Source organism: Erpetoichthys calabaricus, chromosome 1, assembly GCF_900747795.2.
Source record: "Erpetoichthys calabaricus chromosome 1, fErpCal1.3, whole genome shotgun sequence".
Lineage (NCBI taxonomy): Eukaryota > Metazoa > Chordata > Cladistia > Polypteriformes > Polypteridae > Erpetoichthys > Erpetoichthys calabaricus.
In genome coordinates, this window is record NC_041394.2 from 269011893 (window position 1) to 269031343 (window position 19451).

At 38.1% G+C, this 19451-nt stretch overlaps 1 protein-coding gene across 1 annotated transcript in view; it reads right to left on the reverse strand.

The window, feature by feature from the left end:
• pclob (piccolo presynaptic cytomatrix protein b) overlaps window positions 1–19451 on the reverse strand; it is a 421215-nt gene that overhangs the window by 116352 nt on the left and 285412 nt on the right. The window contains exons 12-14 of the mRNA XM_051920046.1: window positions 19339–19447; window positions 16377–16444; window positions 14846–15057 (exon numbers count right to left, since the gene is read on the reverse strand). Of these exons, the coding sequence (XP_051776006.1) occupies window positions 14846–15057; window positions 16377–16444; window positions 19339–19447 (389 nt within the window). The remainder of the gene's footprint in view (window positions 1–14845; window positions 15058–16376; window positions 16445–19338; window positions 19448–19451) is intronic.

Below are 19451 nucleotides of genomic sequence, written 5' to 3' on the forward strand. Positions count from 1 at the left end.
CCTCCTAAATTTAATGGCTTAAGCTGGTCTGAAAATGTTATGGTACATCTCATAAATGACCTAATCTCAGTTCAACACTATCATAAGAGAAAAAACGGAATGCTCGCCTAAGTCAGAAAGTATATATATTATAAATGATTATCAATGAGTGTCCATTACAAATGAAATTGAGTAATGTGCTGCCATTAGGAAGGACAGAGAAGCTCCAGGGCAAGAGAGACCTACGCTTAAAGATGATGTCACTTTGATCTCATACAGAGAGAAGAATGCAGAACCCCAAATGAAAAAGGAGAACTTCAGCTAGCAACAAATACAGTATATTCTTCGAGGTGACTTGACCCAAAGGAATGTCTATCAAGTCTGAAGAGCAACTTAACATTTTAGCTTTCTTAATATAATATAATTCATATAGGATTCTCTTGACTGCTATATATGTAATTCTGTAAAGCCGAATATTACAGACATTAAAGGAATATCATATTGAATTCTGACTCAAAATCAAAATTAGTTTAAGCATACATACATTAAAAGACTTGAGTGACTGGGAAGACAACAAGCTCTTACCTAGCTAAAGATGCATTAGTGCAAAACAAAGAGGAATATTTAGTAGAAAGTGTTAAATGGTCAATTGACTTAATGACAGAGAAAAAGCAGGCATTATGTGCAACTTGTACACTTAATGTAGAATATAAACAGTTAATGATTAATTGAAAGGTTCATTGCATGAGTTGCCTCAAAAGCTTGCATATCGTAATCTTTTTAGTTAGCCAATAAAAGGTGTCATTTTGCTTGACTTCTCACTATAACCTTTACAGGGAAATGATCCATTATATATTTTCAGAGTTACAGTATATGTTTTTTAATGCAGATGCATGTTACTTCATTAATGCAATAAAACATATTAAAATGATTTTAGCTACTGTATTTAAGTGTTAAGGTACAATTTTTCAAATATTTTGATTGCCATTCTTAGCTTCCAAATGTAAAATATTTAACCTTCAATAAATCTAATATATTTTTGACATACAGTATATAGCAGTCACAGATTCTGTATTATGTGGGTGATGAATATGAAGAAAATGTCAGCTGACAATATAATGAAAGATTAGCATATCCATGTGTTAAATATAAAAATGAACTATAATTAAAATATTTCAGACTTTTTAAGAGCTCACTCTACTCAGAAATAAATTGATAGATAGAAAAGGTAGTTGCTAAAAGTTGAAACAGTTGTAGTATAACCTCAGGCACTTAAAATATGACTAAACTGCTCATCAAACATATAGGGATCCCTATATTTCATTATTTCAAATAATTACCCAAATAAAGAAACAGTTTTCCTATGTCGTCACTTGGCACTTCTTAAAAGCACATCTATTATACACATGAAAACATGTGGGTCTGGTATGGTGCTGCACCTTAAAGACAAGCATTAATTGAGGACTATTAAATTAAATGCGGGTGACTGAAGTGTTCATGTTAGATTTTTCATAACTTCCCCCGATTGTATTGTGTCCATTTTCCATACTACTGCTACTCCAATAGTCATGCAGTATTGAAAGCAGGATAGACTGATTTTTACAGAGTAATCCTAGGAACTGTATAAATCCATGAAGTGGAATTGTTTAATAATTAAATCACACTGATCACAACAGACAGGCGAGGCAGGTTGGCTGGCACTGACTAGCAAATGCATTCCTATGCCTTTCAGAACTCAATTGCAGAGAATTAAAGAGAGAAGAATGCTTGCCGTGAAAAAGAATTATGAGAATATTTGAAGGAAAAATTGAGCTTCTAATTATCAAAGACTGTAAGAAAGCACCACATGAGCCACACTACAGAAATATAAGCAAGGAATTCTTGTTAAAGCTGAGTGTCTTTTTTTCTTCTTTTTGTTAAACTTTTAGTTTTCTTAATAGAGCTGTGAATGTAACTTTTGTTGCGGCTATTTATCTTTATATTCTGGGCCTACCCCAAGTGGGGACTTTACTTGAGCACATTTTAGTTTTAATTAGATTGTATGCACAGTAATATTGCTTTTCTAAAATTATTCATTGGTCTTTGTCATTATTGCATTTTTATAATTCGAATAAATCAGCATTTTGAACATGAAAACAAATAGTAAGACCTAAAATATGCTATAATTTACTGTATTTTAAAAGGAGATTTGTTTCATTTATAGCACTGCAGAAAAGAACTAAGTGAGTCCATCAAAAAGTGCTATGCTGAAAACAAGCATAAAAAAATAAATTGTTGAATACATTATTAAACACACAATGCTATGCCTGGTTTGATTTTGAAAGACTTACACAGGTAATAATGAAATTTTGGATCTTGAGTCAAAAATAACAGGCCAAATTCATAAACCAGGAAATGAAAAGTCACTAATACCAAAGGTAAAACAAGATTCAAAAATTAGTCTGAAAATCAAGAGTTCTAAATCAAAAATGCATTAAGAATGTTTTTAGTAAGTATCCACAATCTTGGACATGGAGCCTAACGAGACACAGGATTATAACTTAAAATGATGCAGCTGCTATCATGTAATAAATGAAATCCACTTCTTAATAGCAGAACTCACAAGTAAAAAAAAATACAAATAAAATTCAAAATTAACTTTGGTGATCACTAAGTATGGAAAGAAAATAATGATAATTTTGAAATCTTTTCAAGTTCAATAGCCCTAAATCATTCAAAGATTTCCTTAAGGATGGCTATAAGACAAAGACCCTGCCTCCATTTAGCAAATCTAACCATGCTGCCATCTTTCTTATGCCCAGAATCAAACAAAAGTTAAAGCAGGAAGCTCCAGTCATGCATGAGGTTGCACGTTAGACAGACCAATCAGAGAGTATTCTCCGGGATGCAGCTAGTTTTACTGACTGGGCATTGTTCAAGGGTAGCTCTGATGAAGGCATCAGGGTATTTACGAGAGGTTTCTCATAAATGAAATGGCACCAAAAGTCATCATCAGGACTTCCCCAAACTAGAAACACTGGGTGGACAAAACCATTCTTGATGCTCTAAATGCTCACACTTCTACATACAACACAAGCCTCATGTCTAGGAATATGAACGATTACAAAGCTGCCTCATAAAATTTAAGGACAGCCATGAAGCGATCACATGGGGAGAAAGTGAAAAGACAATTGCACCTGTTTGGGGCAAAGTCTGTGGACAATAACGGACTATAAAGCAAGTACTCCAAGCACTGTGAGTGCAGACACCTCTGTGGCAGACAAGCTTAATAACTTCTACAAGTGTTTTGATATGAATTCCACTAGTGACAGCCAACAGTCCAATAAATATGCATTGGGAGAACCATTCAGTGAGGACACAGTGCTCTCTTTGTTTGGAACACGATGTAAGGAAAGCTTTCAGGAAAGTGAACACCAGGAAGACAGCATGTCCAGATGGCTTTCCAGGACATTTTTTCAAGATTTGTGCTGATCAGCTTCTACCAATGTTCAAAGTAATATTTAGTCTCTCCTTAACCCAGTTTGTCATACCAACATACTTTAAAAGATCTTCCATTGTCCCTGTACCTCAGAAAACACATCCAGCCTGAATAAATAACTATACACTAGTGCCTATAGTAATTAAGTATTTTAAAAAGCATGTCAAGAATTACATATGTTCTTCTCTGCCAAAAGATATCCATTATATTCTGCATATAATGTAGATCCACAGAGAATGTCATCACCTTTATCCTTTATACAGTACTAGTCCACCTGGACAACAAGAGAGGGAACTATGTGCAAATTTATAGACTCTGTATTTAACACAATAAACACCTCTAAGCTTTCACCATTGAAAGGGACTTGTGCCTGAGCACTTCATTGTGCAGCTGGATTTTTAATTGCCTGACAGGAAGACCCCAGGTGGTTCAAGTGGTTTGATAATCTGAGTCCGCAGACATTATTCAGTGTCACATGTTCAAAACCGCTATTTTATCCACAGGCACACTTTCAAACAGAAGCTAATGGTAATGCACGTGCCCAAAGTGCTGTGAGAAGGAAGAGCAGAGCATGGCGAGTAACAGGCTGCCAGAAGAAAGAGAATGCACGCTAAGAAAGAAAGTTCACTCTGCAGCTTACCTATAGAGGTGAACAAGCAGCTGCCACAATCTGATTGCAAATGAGTACATGTGCGAAATGAAAGGAAGGACTCAATATCGTTTCCTATTGGGGGATCCCTGGAAGATGTAAATAATGATTGGATAGGCAAATGAACTAGCATTCAGGGGTCATCTTTTGACCAGTTTCTGGGCTGTTTACTGCTGAAAAGGTAAAGCAGAAGAGAACAACTTTAAAGTTTGTATAGTAAAACCTCGATTATCTGTCACTCAATTAACCGTCAGTCTCCATTAATTGTGATGGCAAAAAAAAAAAAATTGTTATGGCTGATAAACATATGCATGTGGTGTTGGAATTATCACAAAAAATTGAAATTATTAAATGTTTATGAAATGGCAAATGTGCTTCAAGTATTGCTTCAATTTACAGAGTAGGAAGAACAACAGTGATCAATATACAGTAAAGTGTGATGCTAACAAAACTGAAAAAAACGTGTCGAAAATGGAAACTACTGATGGTAATGTGGTCGATGTGGTAATGTGGTGGTGAAGTAAAGATGGCGCTGACTGGTGTGGCTGGCCGTCTACTCATCACGCTAATCTATGTTTTCATTTTTATGTATTAGTTTATCTCAAAGGCCACTGTCCTATGATCGTGATTCTATACATATTTTCTTGCTTGCTTTCCTCTCAATTTTCATCTCCTGATGGGATATTATCTGAACCTCCACCTTTGTTTTATTCATCTCCTGACTTCTTCACCTGGACACCGGTGTTCACCTGTATCAGTGAGCTGAATGCCTCTCGGAGACGCAAACGCACCTGTCACCGCTGTGGAAGAAGAGCCGGTATTGTTGTTAAACAACGCTGACTCAAGTCCCAGAGCTTGGATTCCAGATGCCTGCGAGTCGTCTATGACCCACCTTCTCCTGCACAGGACTCCATCCCTGGTCCATGGGCGCTGGATACTGGATTTAATTTCTCCATCTCAAGAAGGTAGTATGCATCATGGTACACTGCAGACCTATAGCGTGTCTTTATGTCAGATGTGGTTGTATGGATTGATTCTGAATGCGACTGCGAGAATGAAAAGTGAATTAAAAAAAAAAAAAAAAGCTAACCTTTACCAGTATCATAAGTTACACCGGCTGTTACAGACTGAAATCAAATTTATGTTGTTATTCTAAAATTGTAAGAATAAGAACAGTTCATTTCTCGAAGTGGAGCTGTGCGGGATCAAACTCGCCACCCTCTGATTCCCAGTCAAGAACTGATACCATTACACCACCACGGCAGTTGTAGTAAGAGTGTCAATGTGGCATGCTAACACGACTTTTTTTTTTTGTGCAGTTATATTTTTGAATAAAAGCGCACGTGTTCTCTTATTTGTACCTTTTGTGAAAGTGTTTCTTTGATATATGGACTTCAGGCTTCATACGTTATATAGTTTATGCCTACATTTTGTCATTTACTATTAGAATATGAAAAACGTTTCTGTTTTAAAAATGTGTTTGCACAGACTACTATTATAGAAACGGCACACAAATGAAATGCGTGTATTCCAAATAACGCTAGAATTATTTCCACTCTAAAACTCCACTTCAATCCCAGATAATCAAATCAAGGCAAGGCATGAGCTAGGAGAAGTTCATTCTACGTCGCTGGGGGGATGGAATAGCTGGCTGCTAGTAGCTTTTGTTTATCAGCACATTTAGATGACAAAAGACTCTGGCGGAGATGTGCAAACGGATTTAAGACGCGATTTAAGGTGGGACGGATTTACGCGTTTTTTCGTAGGCTGTGGTAATTCTAGTGTTAATTACAATGGCGTTGGAAAAAAGATGGTTAGATGTTTCCAAACAGATTTTTAAGACTTCTTTATTCAACTTCCAGGTTGCATTTAAGAAAGCTAAACATGATTTCTTCACTGATTTAGCATCCTGTCATTCTAAGAATCCTAGAGTCTTATTTAACTCTTTTAGGGTGGATGTCAACTTTTGTCGACAGGAGGGGTTGAGGGCGAATGTCGACAAAAGTCGACATCCAGGGATAGAGGGCGACAATCAGCTGTTAATGGCGACAAAACTCATTGTCACGTCGCAGGCATTCCCTCTGTGCTTGGAGGAATGCTAGACTCGTTGACTCGGCAACTAATCCTTCCATGTGCGTGAGTTGCGAAATGTAAACAATGGCAAGATGGCATCGACATGTCACAAGGGAGCGAAGTGAGAGCAGAAAAGAAAACACTCGGCAGACAATGTTTTGCGCATTATCGCGGAGTCAGACTCTGATTTTATTGACAGTGATCAGGAGATTGAACAAGAGAGTGAGAAGCCGGCATCAGCTGATTGGACACCAGCCAATGCCGCGCCAGCTGATCCGCTGCCAGCTGAGCGCATTCACGCAGCCGATGCATCTACGGCAAGGTTCACGTGGGAGGAATACACAGACATTGATCCGTGGGAGCCGAACTGGCTACCGGACTTCACAAGATGGCATGGCTTGCTGTTGGACACGACAGATTACCAGCTGCTGAACTACTTCAGGCTGCTCTCTCCCGATGCTGCTTTTCAGCTACTGTCAGACGAGACAAACAGGTAGGCAGAGAAATTTTTTTAATCACGGGCTGCGCTTGCATCGCATTCTCGTTTTTCAAAGTGGAAACCCACAACAAAAGACGAGATGAAGCGCGCTGTGGCATTACAAATAGAGATGGGACAGAACTGATGATATAACTTCAGGGAGCATTGGTCCAAACGTGCTTTGTCCCCTGGTGGCTTTGGACAGGTTATGCAGCGTGATGATAGGTACGTGATGCTGCAAAGTTTTATTCACTTCTGTAATAAACAGAAGCAAATCCCATGGGGTGAGCCAGGCTATAACACCATGCATAAAGTTCAGCCCCTGCTTGACACTGTGGAACCAACATAGAAACAATTTTATCAGCCTGTCTGTCATTTGTCTGTGCATGAATCTATGATAAAATAAAAGGGACACCTTTTTTTCTGCAAATATATGCCAGACAAGCCCACAAAGTATGGCATAAAGGATTTTGTACTGGCAGAAGCAAACACTGGTTTCTGCCTGAAAGTAATTACATATACAGGAAAGTACCCTAAGTTCTTGTCAATAAGCCGCGGCTTATCTAAGGAAAAAAGTTGTGAAAATGAAAAAATAGAATATCGGCTTATACATAAGTCCGGCTTATACATCCATCGCGGGGGTTGCGTTCCAGAGCCACCCGCGAAATAAGAATATCCGCGAAGTAGAAACCATATGTTTATATGGTTATTTTTATATTGTCATGCTTGGGTCACAGATTTGCGCAGAAACACAGGAGGTTGTAGAGAGACAGGAACGTTATTCAAACACTGCAAACAAACATTTGTCTCTTTTTCAAAAGTTTAAACTGTGCTCCATGACAAGACAGAGATGACAGTTCCGTCTCACAATTAAAAGAATGCAAACATATCTTCCTCTTCAAAGCAGTGAAGCAAACAAATCAATATGTCTGTTTGGCTTTTAAGTATGCGAAGCACCGCGGCACAAAGCTGTTGAAGGCGGCAGCTCACACCCCCTCCGTCAGGAGCAGACAAAGAGAGAGAGAGGGAGAGTTTGTTTTTCAGTCAAAAATCAATACGTGCCCTTCGAGCTTTTAAGTATGCGAAGCACTGTGCAGCATGTTTTTTCAGGAATCAGCTTTACAAAAGATAGCAACGTGAAGATAATCTTTCAGCATTTTTAGACGAGCGTCCGTATCGTCTAGGTGTGCAAACAGCCCCCCTGCTCAATCCCCATACGTCAGGATCACAGATAGTCAGCGCAAGAGAGAGAGAACAGTAAGCCGGGTAGCTTCTCAGCCATCTGCCAATAGCGTCCCTTGTATGAAATCAACTGGGCAAACCAACTGAGGAAGCATGTACCAGAAATTAAAAGACCCATTGTCCGCAGAAATCCGCGATATATATTTAAATATGCTTACATATAAAATCACAATTTAAATGACCGCTACGCGCTCGTGTTGACTCGGCGACGCGCAGAGCAGAAAGAACGCGCTCCGGCCGCTCCAACCGCGCCATGCGGGGAGTGAGAGAGACGGCAATATCTCACACTCTCTCCCCCCTTAAAGAAATTAAATGGGCGCGATTGAGACCACTGACCTCCCTCCCTTCTATTAGTTATAGGTTATAGTACGTTCGGCTTATCCATGAGTCCGGCTTATCTATGATACGATTTTATTTTAAAAATTCGTATGATTTTTGGTCTCCGGCTAATACATGAGTCCGGCTTATAGACAAGAACTTAGGGTATTTCTTTTAAAGAGAGAACTGTCCCTTGACAAGTCAGGTTGTGCTGGAGCTGCTTCAGGGCTATGAACATTTGGGTCATGTTGTGTACATTTGGACAATTTTTATACATGCCCAGTATTGTTCATGGAGCTACAGAGCAGAGGAATTGGAGCTTGTGGCACAGTGAGGGTGAACAGGATACACATGAAGCCAGACAGGCTGAAGATGAAAAGAGGTGACAATACGGTTTTCATGCCGGCAGAAAACTTGGTGGCAGTGGCATGGCACGATGGCAAACGGGTGACTTGTCTCTCTACAGTACACACTAACAATATATGTGAGAAAGTGCAGCAACAGACAATTGAAAAGTAGGCACCAAAGCAACACATATTGTAAGCAGTGCAATGTGGCAATGACTGAAATTGTCTGTTTTGAGTGAGATCAGACTTTGCAGGACTTTGCTGTGTAAAATGTATGTGATATGTATGTGAAATCATAGAGTATGCAGGCTCATACAACATGCAAGACAGTAACATTTGTCAAAAGTAAATATTTTTTGTTGATTTCAATTGCTTTGTGTTCTTTTTTTTTAAAAAAGTTAGTTTTTGGAAAAATATTCAGCCCTGGGAGAAAAGAAACAAAACAAAAAAAAAAATAGCCCTAAAAGAGTTAATTCAATTTATGCGGTCATTCACCCTCATTCTGTGATGGGATTAAATAGTACTGTTCTTTAATGTGAGCAGTTTCTTTCATTCATTGTCAGTAAAACTGATAAAATCTACTGTGGTATTGTTCCAACTGGCTATGAACTTCCTACTGTTAATCATGGCATTGTCTAGGAATCTTTTGATTTTGTCTCACTTTCACAGTTAAACAGTACTATTGACACCCTTAAACCAACTCTCAGTCCTCTTGATATTGTACCACCACGCCTCTTAGTTGAAGCCTTTGATGTTCCGGGTCCACCTTTACTAGCCATTATCAATGATTCTGTTAGTGAGGGGGGTTGTTCCCTCATTTTTTAAACATGTTGCGGTGCGTCCCTGTCTAAAAAAGGCTGAATTAGATCCTGGAGTTTTAGGCAATTTTTGTCCGATTTCCCAATTGCCATTTCTGGCTAAAATATTAGAAAGAATTATTTATAATCAATTGGCTGATCACCTTAACTCCAATAATTTATTTGAGATCTACCAATCGGGCTTTAGGCATTATCATAGTGTTGAGACGGCCCTCCTTAAAGTATTCAATGACATCTCTATTATTACTGACTCAGGTGGCGCTGCAGTCCTTGTCCTCCTTGACCTGTCCACTGCCTTTGACACTATTGACCGTGAGACATTGCTGTTGCAGCTTGAACATCTTGTTGGGCTTAAACGGGCTGCTCTTAACTGATTCAGGTCATATCTAATTGGTAGACACTTTTCTGTGACTTTAAATTCCTCTTTTTCGTCTACTGCTCCTTTTAAATGTGGTGTTCCTCAGGGATCCATTTTGGGTCCTATTTTATTCTCTATATGCCTTCACCCTATTGGAGCTATTTTTAGGAAATTTAATATTTCTTTTCACTGCTATGCTGATGATACACAGGTTTATATTCCTATCTGCAACTCTGCAATGAATCAACTGCACAACTGTCTTTCTGAACTGAGATCCTGGGTGGCTAATAATTTTCTTGATCTGAATCAAAATAAAACGGAGGTGCTTATAGTGGGTCCATCAGCTAAAGCCCAAATTAGTCTTGGACTTCCCGGCTCTATCTCTGTCTTTTGCAAACCTCAAGTCTGCAATCTTGGTATTATCATTGACAGTAACCTCTCTTTTGAAAAACAAATTAATTCTGTAGTCAAGAGTTGCTTTATCCAGCTTCGTCTATTAGGTAAGATCAAGCCTTTTTTTATCTTCTAGGGATCTCGAGAAAGCTACTCATGCTTTTATCTTTTCTCACCTTCATTACTGCAACTCGATGTATTCTGGGATAAGCAAATCCCTGATATGCAGGTTACAGTTGGTCCAGAATGCTGCCACTCGCTTTCTGGTTGAGGCAAGAAAGTCTGGTTCTGTTTCTCCAATATTAGCTTCTTTACACTGGCTGCCTGTCAGTTTTCGAATTGATTTTAAAATTTTGTTGCTAGTTTTTAAATCTTTATGTGAGCTTGCTCTTTCCTATTTATCTGAATTGTGTGCTTTACACCAGCCATCTAGAGTGCTTAGATCTTCTGGTCAGTTGTCTCTTGTTGTCCCTCATACCAAGTGAAAAACTAAGGGGGACAGGGCTTTTGCAGCTGCTGCTCATCACCTGTGGAACTCTTTACCTTATCATATAAAGGAGTCGTCTACAATTGAACTGTTTAAAACAAGATTAAAGATTCATTTCTATTCACTTGCATTCCGTGACCTTCAGTAATACTGATGTGGGAGAATATGAGTGGCAGGAGATAATCATTGATAGGGACAGCTTTCTCTTATTGTTTTGGAGATGTGCTCTATAACCCAGATAATGGAGTATAAGACAGAGCACCGTTTGTTTTGAATGAAGACTCCAAGTAAAAGAAAACTCCAGTACCTATGAGTTGTATTTGCCTGTTTCTCTGGTTATTACAATATTATATAAATTAAGTAATGTTGTTAATACTATATTTTGTGAATATATTTACTTTTCTTGTAAATAAATGAATATGAATATTCGCTAAACTAATCTACTGTATATTATTTTTAAAGTAGCTGTTCTGTTATCTGTCTTTTCTCTTATATGTCGCTGCCTTGGTCCCGAACCCTGACAGATAATTGAGATTTTACCATATATATTAGTTAGGACAGCTTACACCGATTTGTACATATTTTTCGGTGGAAGTAAACTGTATTCATGGGTAACTCACTTTTTCATAATTTTCTTTGTGCATAATATTTTTCACTTTTTGTTTTTATGGAGTCACTTTAATTATTGTATGTAGCACATGCACTTATTTTCTTGTTTTTGTTAATGTTCATGCACTGAACTGTATATATTTTTAAGACATTACTGTAAATAGTTACTGGCACAGCCTGGACTCTGAAACTGTGCAACAGTGCCACTGCATGAGCACCACAAGTGGGTGGCCACAGTTCGTCATCTTTTATTCTCAACACAGGTGCTCCACAGGACTGTGTTCTGTGCCCTATGCTGTACTTCCTCTACACATTCAACTGAATGGCTGCAGGTGCCTGACATTGTTTTCGATTTTGCTAATGACACAGCTGTGGCAGGCCTGATATCTAACAACAATGTGCAGGATGGATGAAGCTGAGAGTCTGTCACATTGATGTCAGGTCAACAGTCTACTCCTGAATGTCAGCAAGACAAAGGAGCTCATAGTGGATTTGGGAGAAAATAGTAGATGCATTACCATCCCCTCAGTATTAACAGCACCTATATGGAGAAGGTGGCCAGTTTCAAATACCTCAGTGTCCACATCACTGAGGAGGTGATCTGGACCAAACACTGAGACCTTGGTGATGAAGGAACGACAACATCTTTACCACCTCAGATGCCTCTGGGATTTCAGATTGACCTTCCAGATATAAAAGAGCTTCAAAAGTATTCTGACAGAAAGTATCACCACCTGGTTAGGAAATAGCACGCAGCAGGACTGCAAGGCTCTTCAGAGAGCTGTGCAGTCAACTGAACACATCACTCAGTGTGCACTCCCTAACCTCTGTTCCAAACAATGTAGGGACAGCACAAGAAAAATTTATCTATGACACTAGCCATCCCAACAACAGCCTATTTTCTGTACTGTGGTCTCATAAACACTACCACTGTCTAAAGTCCATCTCAGAGTGACTGAGGAGTTTTTTTTAATGCAGTCTGTTCACATGTTGAAAAAGGAGAGTGTCTAGAATTACATGATGGTCTACTGATAAACTTTCTAACATTATTTAAGCTACTAAGTTACTTAACTGGTTAATATTTATTATTTATCACATATTTTAAATTTTATTAATGATATTTGAATATTTTTTCTAAATCATCTATCCATCCATTTTCCAACCCGCTGAATCCGAATACAGGGTCACGGAGGTCTGCTGGAGCATGTATTGTTATTTCCCTTTCTTGGAAACAGTCATTGTAGTTAGACCACTATGCATTTCACTTCTTATTGTGCTTCATGTATAAGTTGTATGTGACAAATAAAATTTGATTTGATAAACAACCAAAATAGGATAGTGGCTTATTTATTTTTTCTTTACAGGAACTGAAACTGTTTTATCCTCATGTATTTATTAGTCCCATCTCACAGTGAAATATGCTTAAACAAGCAGAAGTCAATAACCAGAAACAAAGCCTTTTCATTATGGAAGTTCCCATTTGTAATGTTTAAAGCAGTAGACAATTCTTTTATCAGAACCAATAAGACCATCATCAGTAGTCTGACTTTGAAAAAATGACTTTGATCATATTGTTGGTAAATGGTGTTGCTGAATAAGGTGAGAACTTTACAAAATAAAGTGCTTCATCAATGAAAGTTTTGTCAAAAATTAAGAAACTGACATGGATCTTTAAACTGTTTATCTACAGGAGGAGGAGTATAGAAACCTCATCAAAGACTTTGTTAAATGGTGCGACTTAAACCACCTACAACTGAACACCAGCAAAACCAAGGAACTGGTGGTGGATTTTAGGAGACCCAGGCCCCTCATGGACCCCGTGATCATCAGAGGTGACTGTGTGCAGAGGGAGCAGACCTATAAATACCTAGGAGTGCAGCTGGACGATAAATTAGACTGGACTGCCAATACTGATTCTCTGTGCAAGAAAGGACAGAGCCGCCTGTACTTCCTTAGAAGACTGGCATCCTTCAACATCTGCAGTAAGATGCTGCAGATGTTCTATCAGATGGTTGTGGCGAGTGCCCTCTTCTACGCAGTGGTGTGCTGGGGAGGCAGCATTAAGAAGAAGGATGCCTCACGCCTGGACAAACTGGTGAGGAAGGCAGGCTCTATTGTTGGCATAGAGCTGGACGGTCTGACATCCGTAGCAGAGCAACGGGCACTCAGCAGGCTCCTATCAATTATGGAGAATCCACTACATCCATTAAACAGTGTCATCTCCAGACAGAGGAGCAGTTTCAGTGACAGACTGCTGTCACTGTCCTGCTCCACTGACAGACTGAGAAGATCATTCCTCCCCCAAACTATGCGACTCTTCAATTCCACCAGAGGGGGTAAACGTTGAACATTATTCAAGTTATTGTCTGTTTTTTTATCTGCATTTTTTATTACTCTTTAATTTAATATTTTTGCTGCTGGAATATGTGAATTTCCCCCTGGGATTAATAAAGTATCTATCTATCTATCTATCTATCTATCTATCTATCTATCTATCTATCTATCTATCTATCTATCTATCTATCTATCTATCTATCTATCTATCTATCTATCTATCTATCTATCTATCTATCTATCTATCTATCTACTGGGATAAAAAAAAGTGCTCATTGGAGCCACCTCTGATTCAGCTGAGCTTACTAGTTTCCCCATACAGTAAACATGAAGATGGCCAGATCCTCCACAATAAAAGCCTATCCCATTTGAGATGTCTTCTACATTTATCTAATTTGATATCACTTTTGCCTAATTCCAAAGGGATTTCTTTCTTTTCTTCAATAAAACAGTATTCAAACTTGCTCTTCCACTAATCAGGCCATGACCCAATGGCCTTCAAAACTAGGTGAATACTTGGAAAACAAACTTGACTCTGAACAACTACACAGTAATAGATGCAGACAAAAGGAAGATTTTTCATTTTAATTACAAATACAAGATGGGTGACTCTGACCTAAGATGGATTATCTCATCCTCCAAGCAATCATTTAATCATTTAAAAAGCAAAAAAAAATGTTTAGTGAATTTTAGACTTCTGGATATACATTTTGGGATATTATTAATAGGTTATGCACCATAAATAAATCTGGCTTACTATGTGCTGTTATCATCATCACACTATAAAAAAGACACGATAATTGGACATGTGCAGGAATGAAGAATCTAATGTTGCATAAGATTAAATCATTTGTCCTAATCTGACAAGCTAAGGGAATTAGGCTTGTTTAGTTTTCAGCAAAGAAGCCTACACTGGAAAAAAGTCCAGATCTTCAAAATTCTGAAAGATTCCAAAAACGCTGATCCAAGAGAATTCTTTCAGTTAATTGATGAATAATGTACTGTACCTGTGTGCATTCAAGACAGAAGTTAGAAATCACTTTATAACGCAAAGGATTTTAAGAATCTGGGACAAACGTCTAAGTCATGTAGCTGAGAAGAAAACATGGACAATTTTTATAAAGTATCTGGATGAGATAATCACAATAATAATCCATTTTATTTATATGCTGCATTTACCATGCTTATTGAGGGAATCTTCACTATCAGCTAACTGTACAAGAGCAATGAAGGGAATGTTACAGTCTGTTTGGTAAAATGACTTCTTTCTAAATGTGTTTACCTTGCTGCTGTGCCGTTTCTTGCTGACTGAAGGAGAACCAGGCTGACCAGGACTGGGAACAGCACTTGAGGCTGCAGAAGTGGTACCAGAGTGAATATGTCCCCCTTTTTCTGTTCCTGATATGACAGAAGAAGGTGTCTGCTGCTGAGAAACCTTTTGTAATTCAGCTGCCAGCTGCTTGGGATCAACCCCTGGAGACCTCTGAATTTCTCCTAGAAATAGATAAAGTACACAGGATAAAAAAGCCATTTGTCTTATGCCATGTCAATTTTTATGGTTAATACTGAATAAAAGTTTGGGTCTTAGCCATACCAATACTGAGGAAGGCTGTCAAACCCTCATCAGTTTAACATTTTATGGTCTTATGTATTTGTACTATACTAGTCATGAGTATTCTTACTCCATTTTGTCTTCATAAATTAAACTATTTAGCCAATTACCAAGGAGTAGAGAGCCAGAGCTCAAGTCAGAAAATAGCCCTGGATGAGGCAACTGTTCAGCACAGAGTACTCCAATGCAAAACACAACACTAACACATAGGGGCAATTTAGTGTGGCTAGTGAACATAAAATGCCTACGTTTTAGTAGAGGAAAGGACCCGGAACATCTGATAAAAACCGGTCTGAAGGACTTTTAAAATCCAAAATGACAACTATCTGATAAAGATTCAAACGTGGCTTCTTTAGATTTGAGGCTGCAGTGTTAACCACTGAACAATAAAGCAAACACCCATCACTTTTTTATTGTACATACATGAGTCACTTTATTATCAGAGCACAATGGCTTATATATATTTCATGAAACTGAAGCACAGACCCATTAACTGAATTATGCAGTTTCACAAAGAGCAACTGGACTAGCAAACTAGCAGTATAAAGTCAAAGCCACCGTATTCAATATCCATAAAAAAGTTTTGGAATTAGTATTTTGAATCAAGTAGACTGCCTTGTTTAGGTATGTTCTTTTAGGATTTTACAACAAGCCAGGAAGTATGGGTTTAATGGATAAGGCATCATCTGGTTCAATACTGTCACCTATCTGTGACAGTAAGTATAAGTTGACTGTACTCTAATTGCAATAGATTATCTATCTATCTATCTATCTATCTATCTATCTATCTATCTATCTATCTATCTATCTATCTATCTATCTATCTATCTATCTATCTATCTATCTATCTATCTATCTATCTATCTATCTATCTATCTACAATTATACTAAAGTTGTGAAACTGTACATCAGCCTTGATTGGGGGACTTTACAGAAAAGCATCATATTATAAGAAAGTATCTTTGAAATAAAATAGATCTTTAATAATGACCCATGAGATACAGTGCTAGATTGTTATTAAAGGCAGCATGTTCTAAAATCTGGTTAGATTTAATTAACAAATTAACAATAATTACCAAATGTGTAATCAACTAACCATACGTCTATGTAATAGTGACGACAGAACTTTAACAAATACTTATTAGGCACAGTATGACAGTTTGAGAACATTGAAATTAAACAGTTACTAACTGTGACGCACCAGATTTTATTTGTTCTTGGATATCCAGATGTTGTGGATTTTCTGAGTCAGACAACATATTCACGTCCCTTAAAAAGACAGAAAACAACTTAACAAAAAACTACCTCATTTCTTTATGGTTCATGTAAGTATGAAAATATGAAGTGTGATTAATGAAATTATTAATTTTACAAGTGAAGGCTCAAAAGCAAAGGTACAGATGTGGGAATCATTAATATACAGGATGTCCAGTAAGTTTGGAAGAAGAAATAACTAATTCATACACACACATATATATATATTAATATATATATGGACACACACACAAAAGTCTTAGCCTAAAGTGGAAATGCTTTCAAAAATAATGTCACACATACAAAGTAGTTTTTAATTATTTGACATATTTCCTAGGAAGTTTAATAAACATAAAAAATATAAATGATGTCAATATTTGGCGTGAGCATCCCAGCAATTCTTTTAGGTCCACTTGCAGTTTCTGAGAGCATTCGCTAGGTAGGCTGTTCCAAGCCTCTTGGAAAACTTTGTCAGAGTTCAACTGCAGACTCTGGCTATCTTACTTGCTTCTGTATCTGCCAGTAATCTCACTGGTTTCTGCAACTTCTGAGCTGGTAGTGGCACTAGAAATCTACAATTTCAATGGGAAGTAGGCTTGAACTTCTTGTTCTTGTTGCACTCAGTTACTCTGACCAACCACTGCACTTCCAAGTCCTCAGGATTGTCCGTTTGTACTTCTGTAGAGCTTGGTCAGCACATCTAGAAACACCTGTCTGCTACAAACTTTCTGCTTGCAAGAGACCTTCATTTGCAGGATGACCACCTTATATCTTGTTGCTATGTTCACTTCTGCCCTTGATCTAGGTCAAAATGCCACATCTGCAACCTCACCTTTTTAGAATGATTGGCACTTGCTCAGTTTTATTCACTTAATTTTATTAGTTTAGCATACACATGATGTCACTGATCATTAGTACCTGTCTGTTGAATTTTCTTAGTCAAGCACTGGTCTATTTGCCTACAAAGATCTCAGGTTTTTTTTTCTCAAACATCATCATTTCATATGGTAGTTCCTCTAATATCTTAGAGATATATTTGAATATCTATAATTTTGCTTTTTGCAAAAGAAATCTTGTGATCTCTGAAACATGCAAGTTTCTTTAGAGATATATATCAAATACGTGTCTAAAACAAATATTTTTGTGAACTGGCTCAACTGCCTAATATTTTTGTACTGTTCTATACATATCCTTGCACCTCAAGACGTCTTGGATTAAGGAAGATTGAGTCCTTGTAACTGCAGACTTAATAGACTGTATCCAGACCAAAAGTCAACAGCACAGAGTTGCCATTTTTTTGTTTTACTTATGAGTCCACATTTTTTATCATTATTAACTAGATATATGCCTTTCGATTAGAAAATAAGGTAAAAAAATGCTAATATTTAATGCTTGAAAAAATAAAAGGAGACCAATGACAAAACACCATTGGTTTGAATGTATTCCACAATTTGTAAAGTAAAGATTAATCTTTCAAAATAGAATTCACCCAATATAAAAAAGGTCGGTCAGTCAGTCATTTCCCAACCCGCTATATCCTAACACAGGGTCACGGGGGTCTGCTGGAGCCAATCCCAGCCAGCGCAGGGTGCAAGGCAGGAACAAACTCTGGGCAGGGTGCCAGCCCACCGCAGGGCACACACCCACACACCAAGCACACACTAGGGACAATTTAAGATCGCCAATGCACCTAACCTGCAAGTCTTTGGACTGTGGGAGGAAACCGGAGCACCCGGAGAAAACCCACGCAGACATGGGGAGAACATGCAAACTCCATGCAGGGAGGACCCAGGAAGCGAACCCAGGTCACCTTACTGCGAGGCAGCAGATATAAAAAAGGTGCATTACAGAATTCTTGAAACTCATGCAGAAATATACTGTACATATGTATGCAATTTGGCATTACTTTACAACGGTGGAACTGTTGTTCAGCAAAGATTTTGGCAAGTAAGAAAGTCTTCACATTTATTAATATACCTACAGCAGACTTTAATTTTATGATATTTTTAATTTTAAATGCTGGTTGCTTTGTAAAGAAATTCATAATTAGTTCTAAGTATATACATATAGAGTTGGCGAAGGTGGATGAGTTTAAATACATGGGATCAACAGTACAGAGTAACGGGGAGTGTGGAACAGTGGTGAAGAATAGAGTCCAAGCAGGGTGGAATCAGTGGAGAAGAGTGTCAGGAGTGATTTGTGACAGACGGGTACCAGCAATTGTGAAAGGGAAGGTCTACAAGATGGTAGTGAGACCAGCTATGTTATATGGGTTGGAGATGGTACCGCTAGCTAAAAAACAGGAGGCAGAGCTGGAGGTGGCAGAGTTAAAGATGTTAGGATTGCATTGGGTGTGATGAGGATGGATAGGATTAGAAATGAGTACATTAGAGGGGCAGCTCAAGTTGGAGGGTTGGGAGACAAAGTCAGAGAGACGAGATTGCGTTGGTTTGGACATGTGCAGAGAAGAGATGCTGGGTATATTGGGAGAAGGATGCTAAGGATAGAGCTGCCAGGGAAGAGGAAAAGAGGAAGGCCTAAGCGAAGGTTAATAGATGTGGTGAGAGAGGACATGCAGGTGATGGGTGTAACAGAGCAAGATGCAGAGGACAGAAAGATATGGAAGAAGATGATCCACTCTAGAGACCCCTAACGGGAACAGCCAAGAGAAGAAGAAGTTATATGTATATAAATATATTGTATACATACTTATCTTCAAGCTCATGCAATATATTTATAAATTTAGATGATTGTTTTTTGTTATTTAAATACTCAGTTTAAATGCATTGGGATTGTTTAATAAACCTAAATAACTGTATGTTTAATCTCTTGTAAGTTTTCAATACTTGATGATCATTAAAGAGCAATGAAAAAACTAAATGGTCAAAGGAAGATGGAGAAAAACTCACAGTCTTACACATATTTCAACTTCCCCACATTGTTGACTGACAATACTTTGCACTTCTTCATAGGTTTTACCGGTGAGAGTGAACCCATTCCATTCCAAGACCTGCATCCCTAG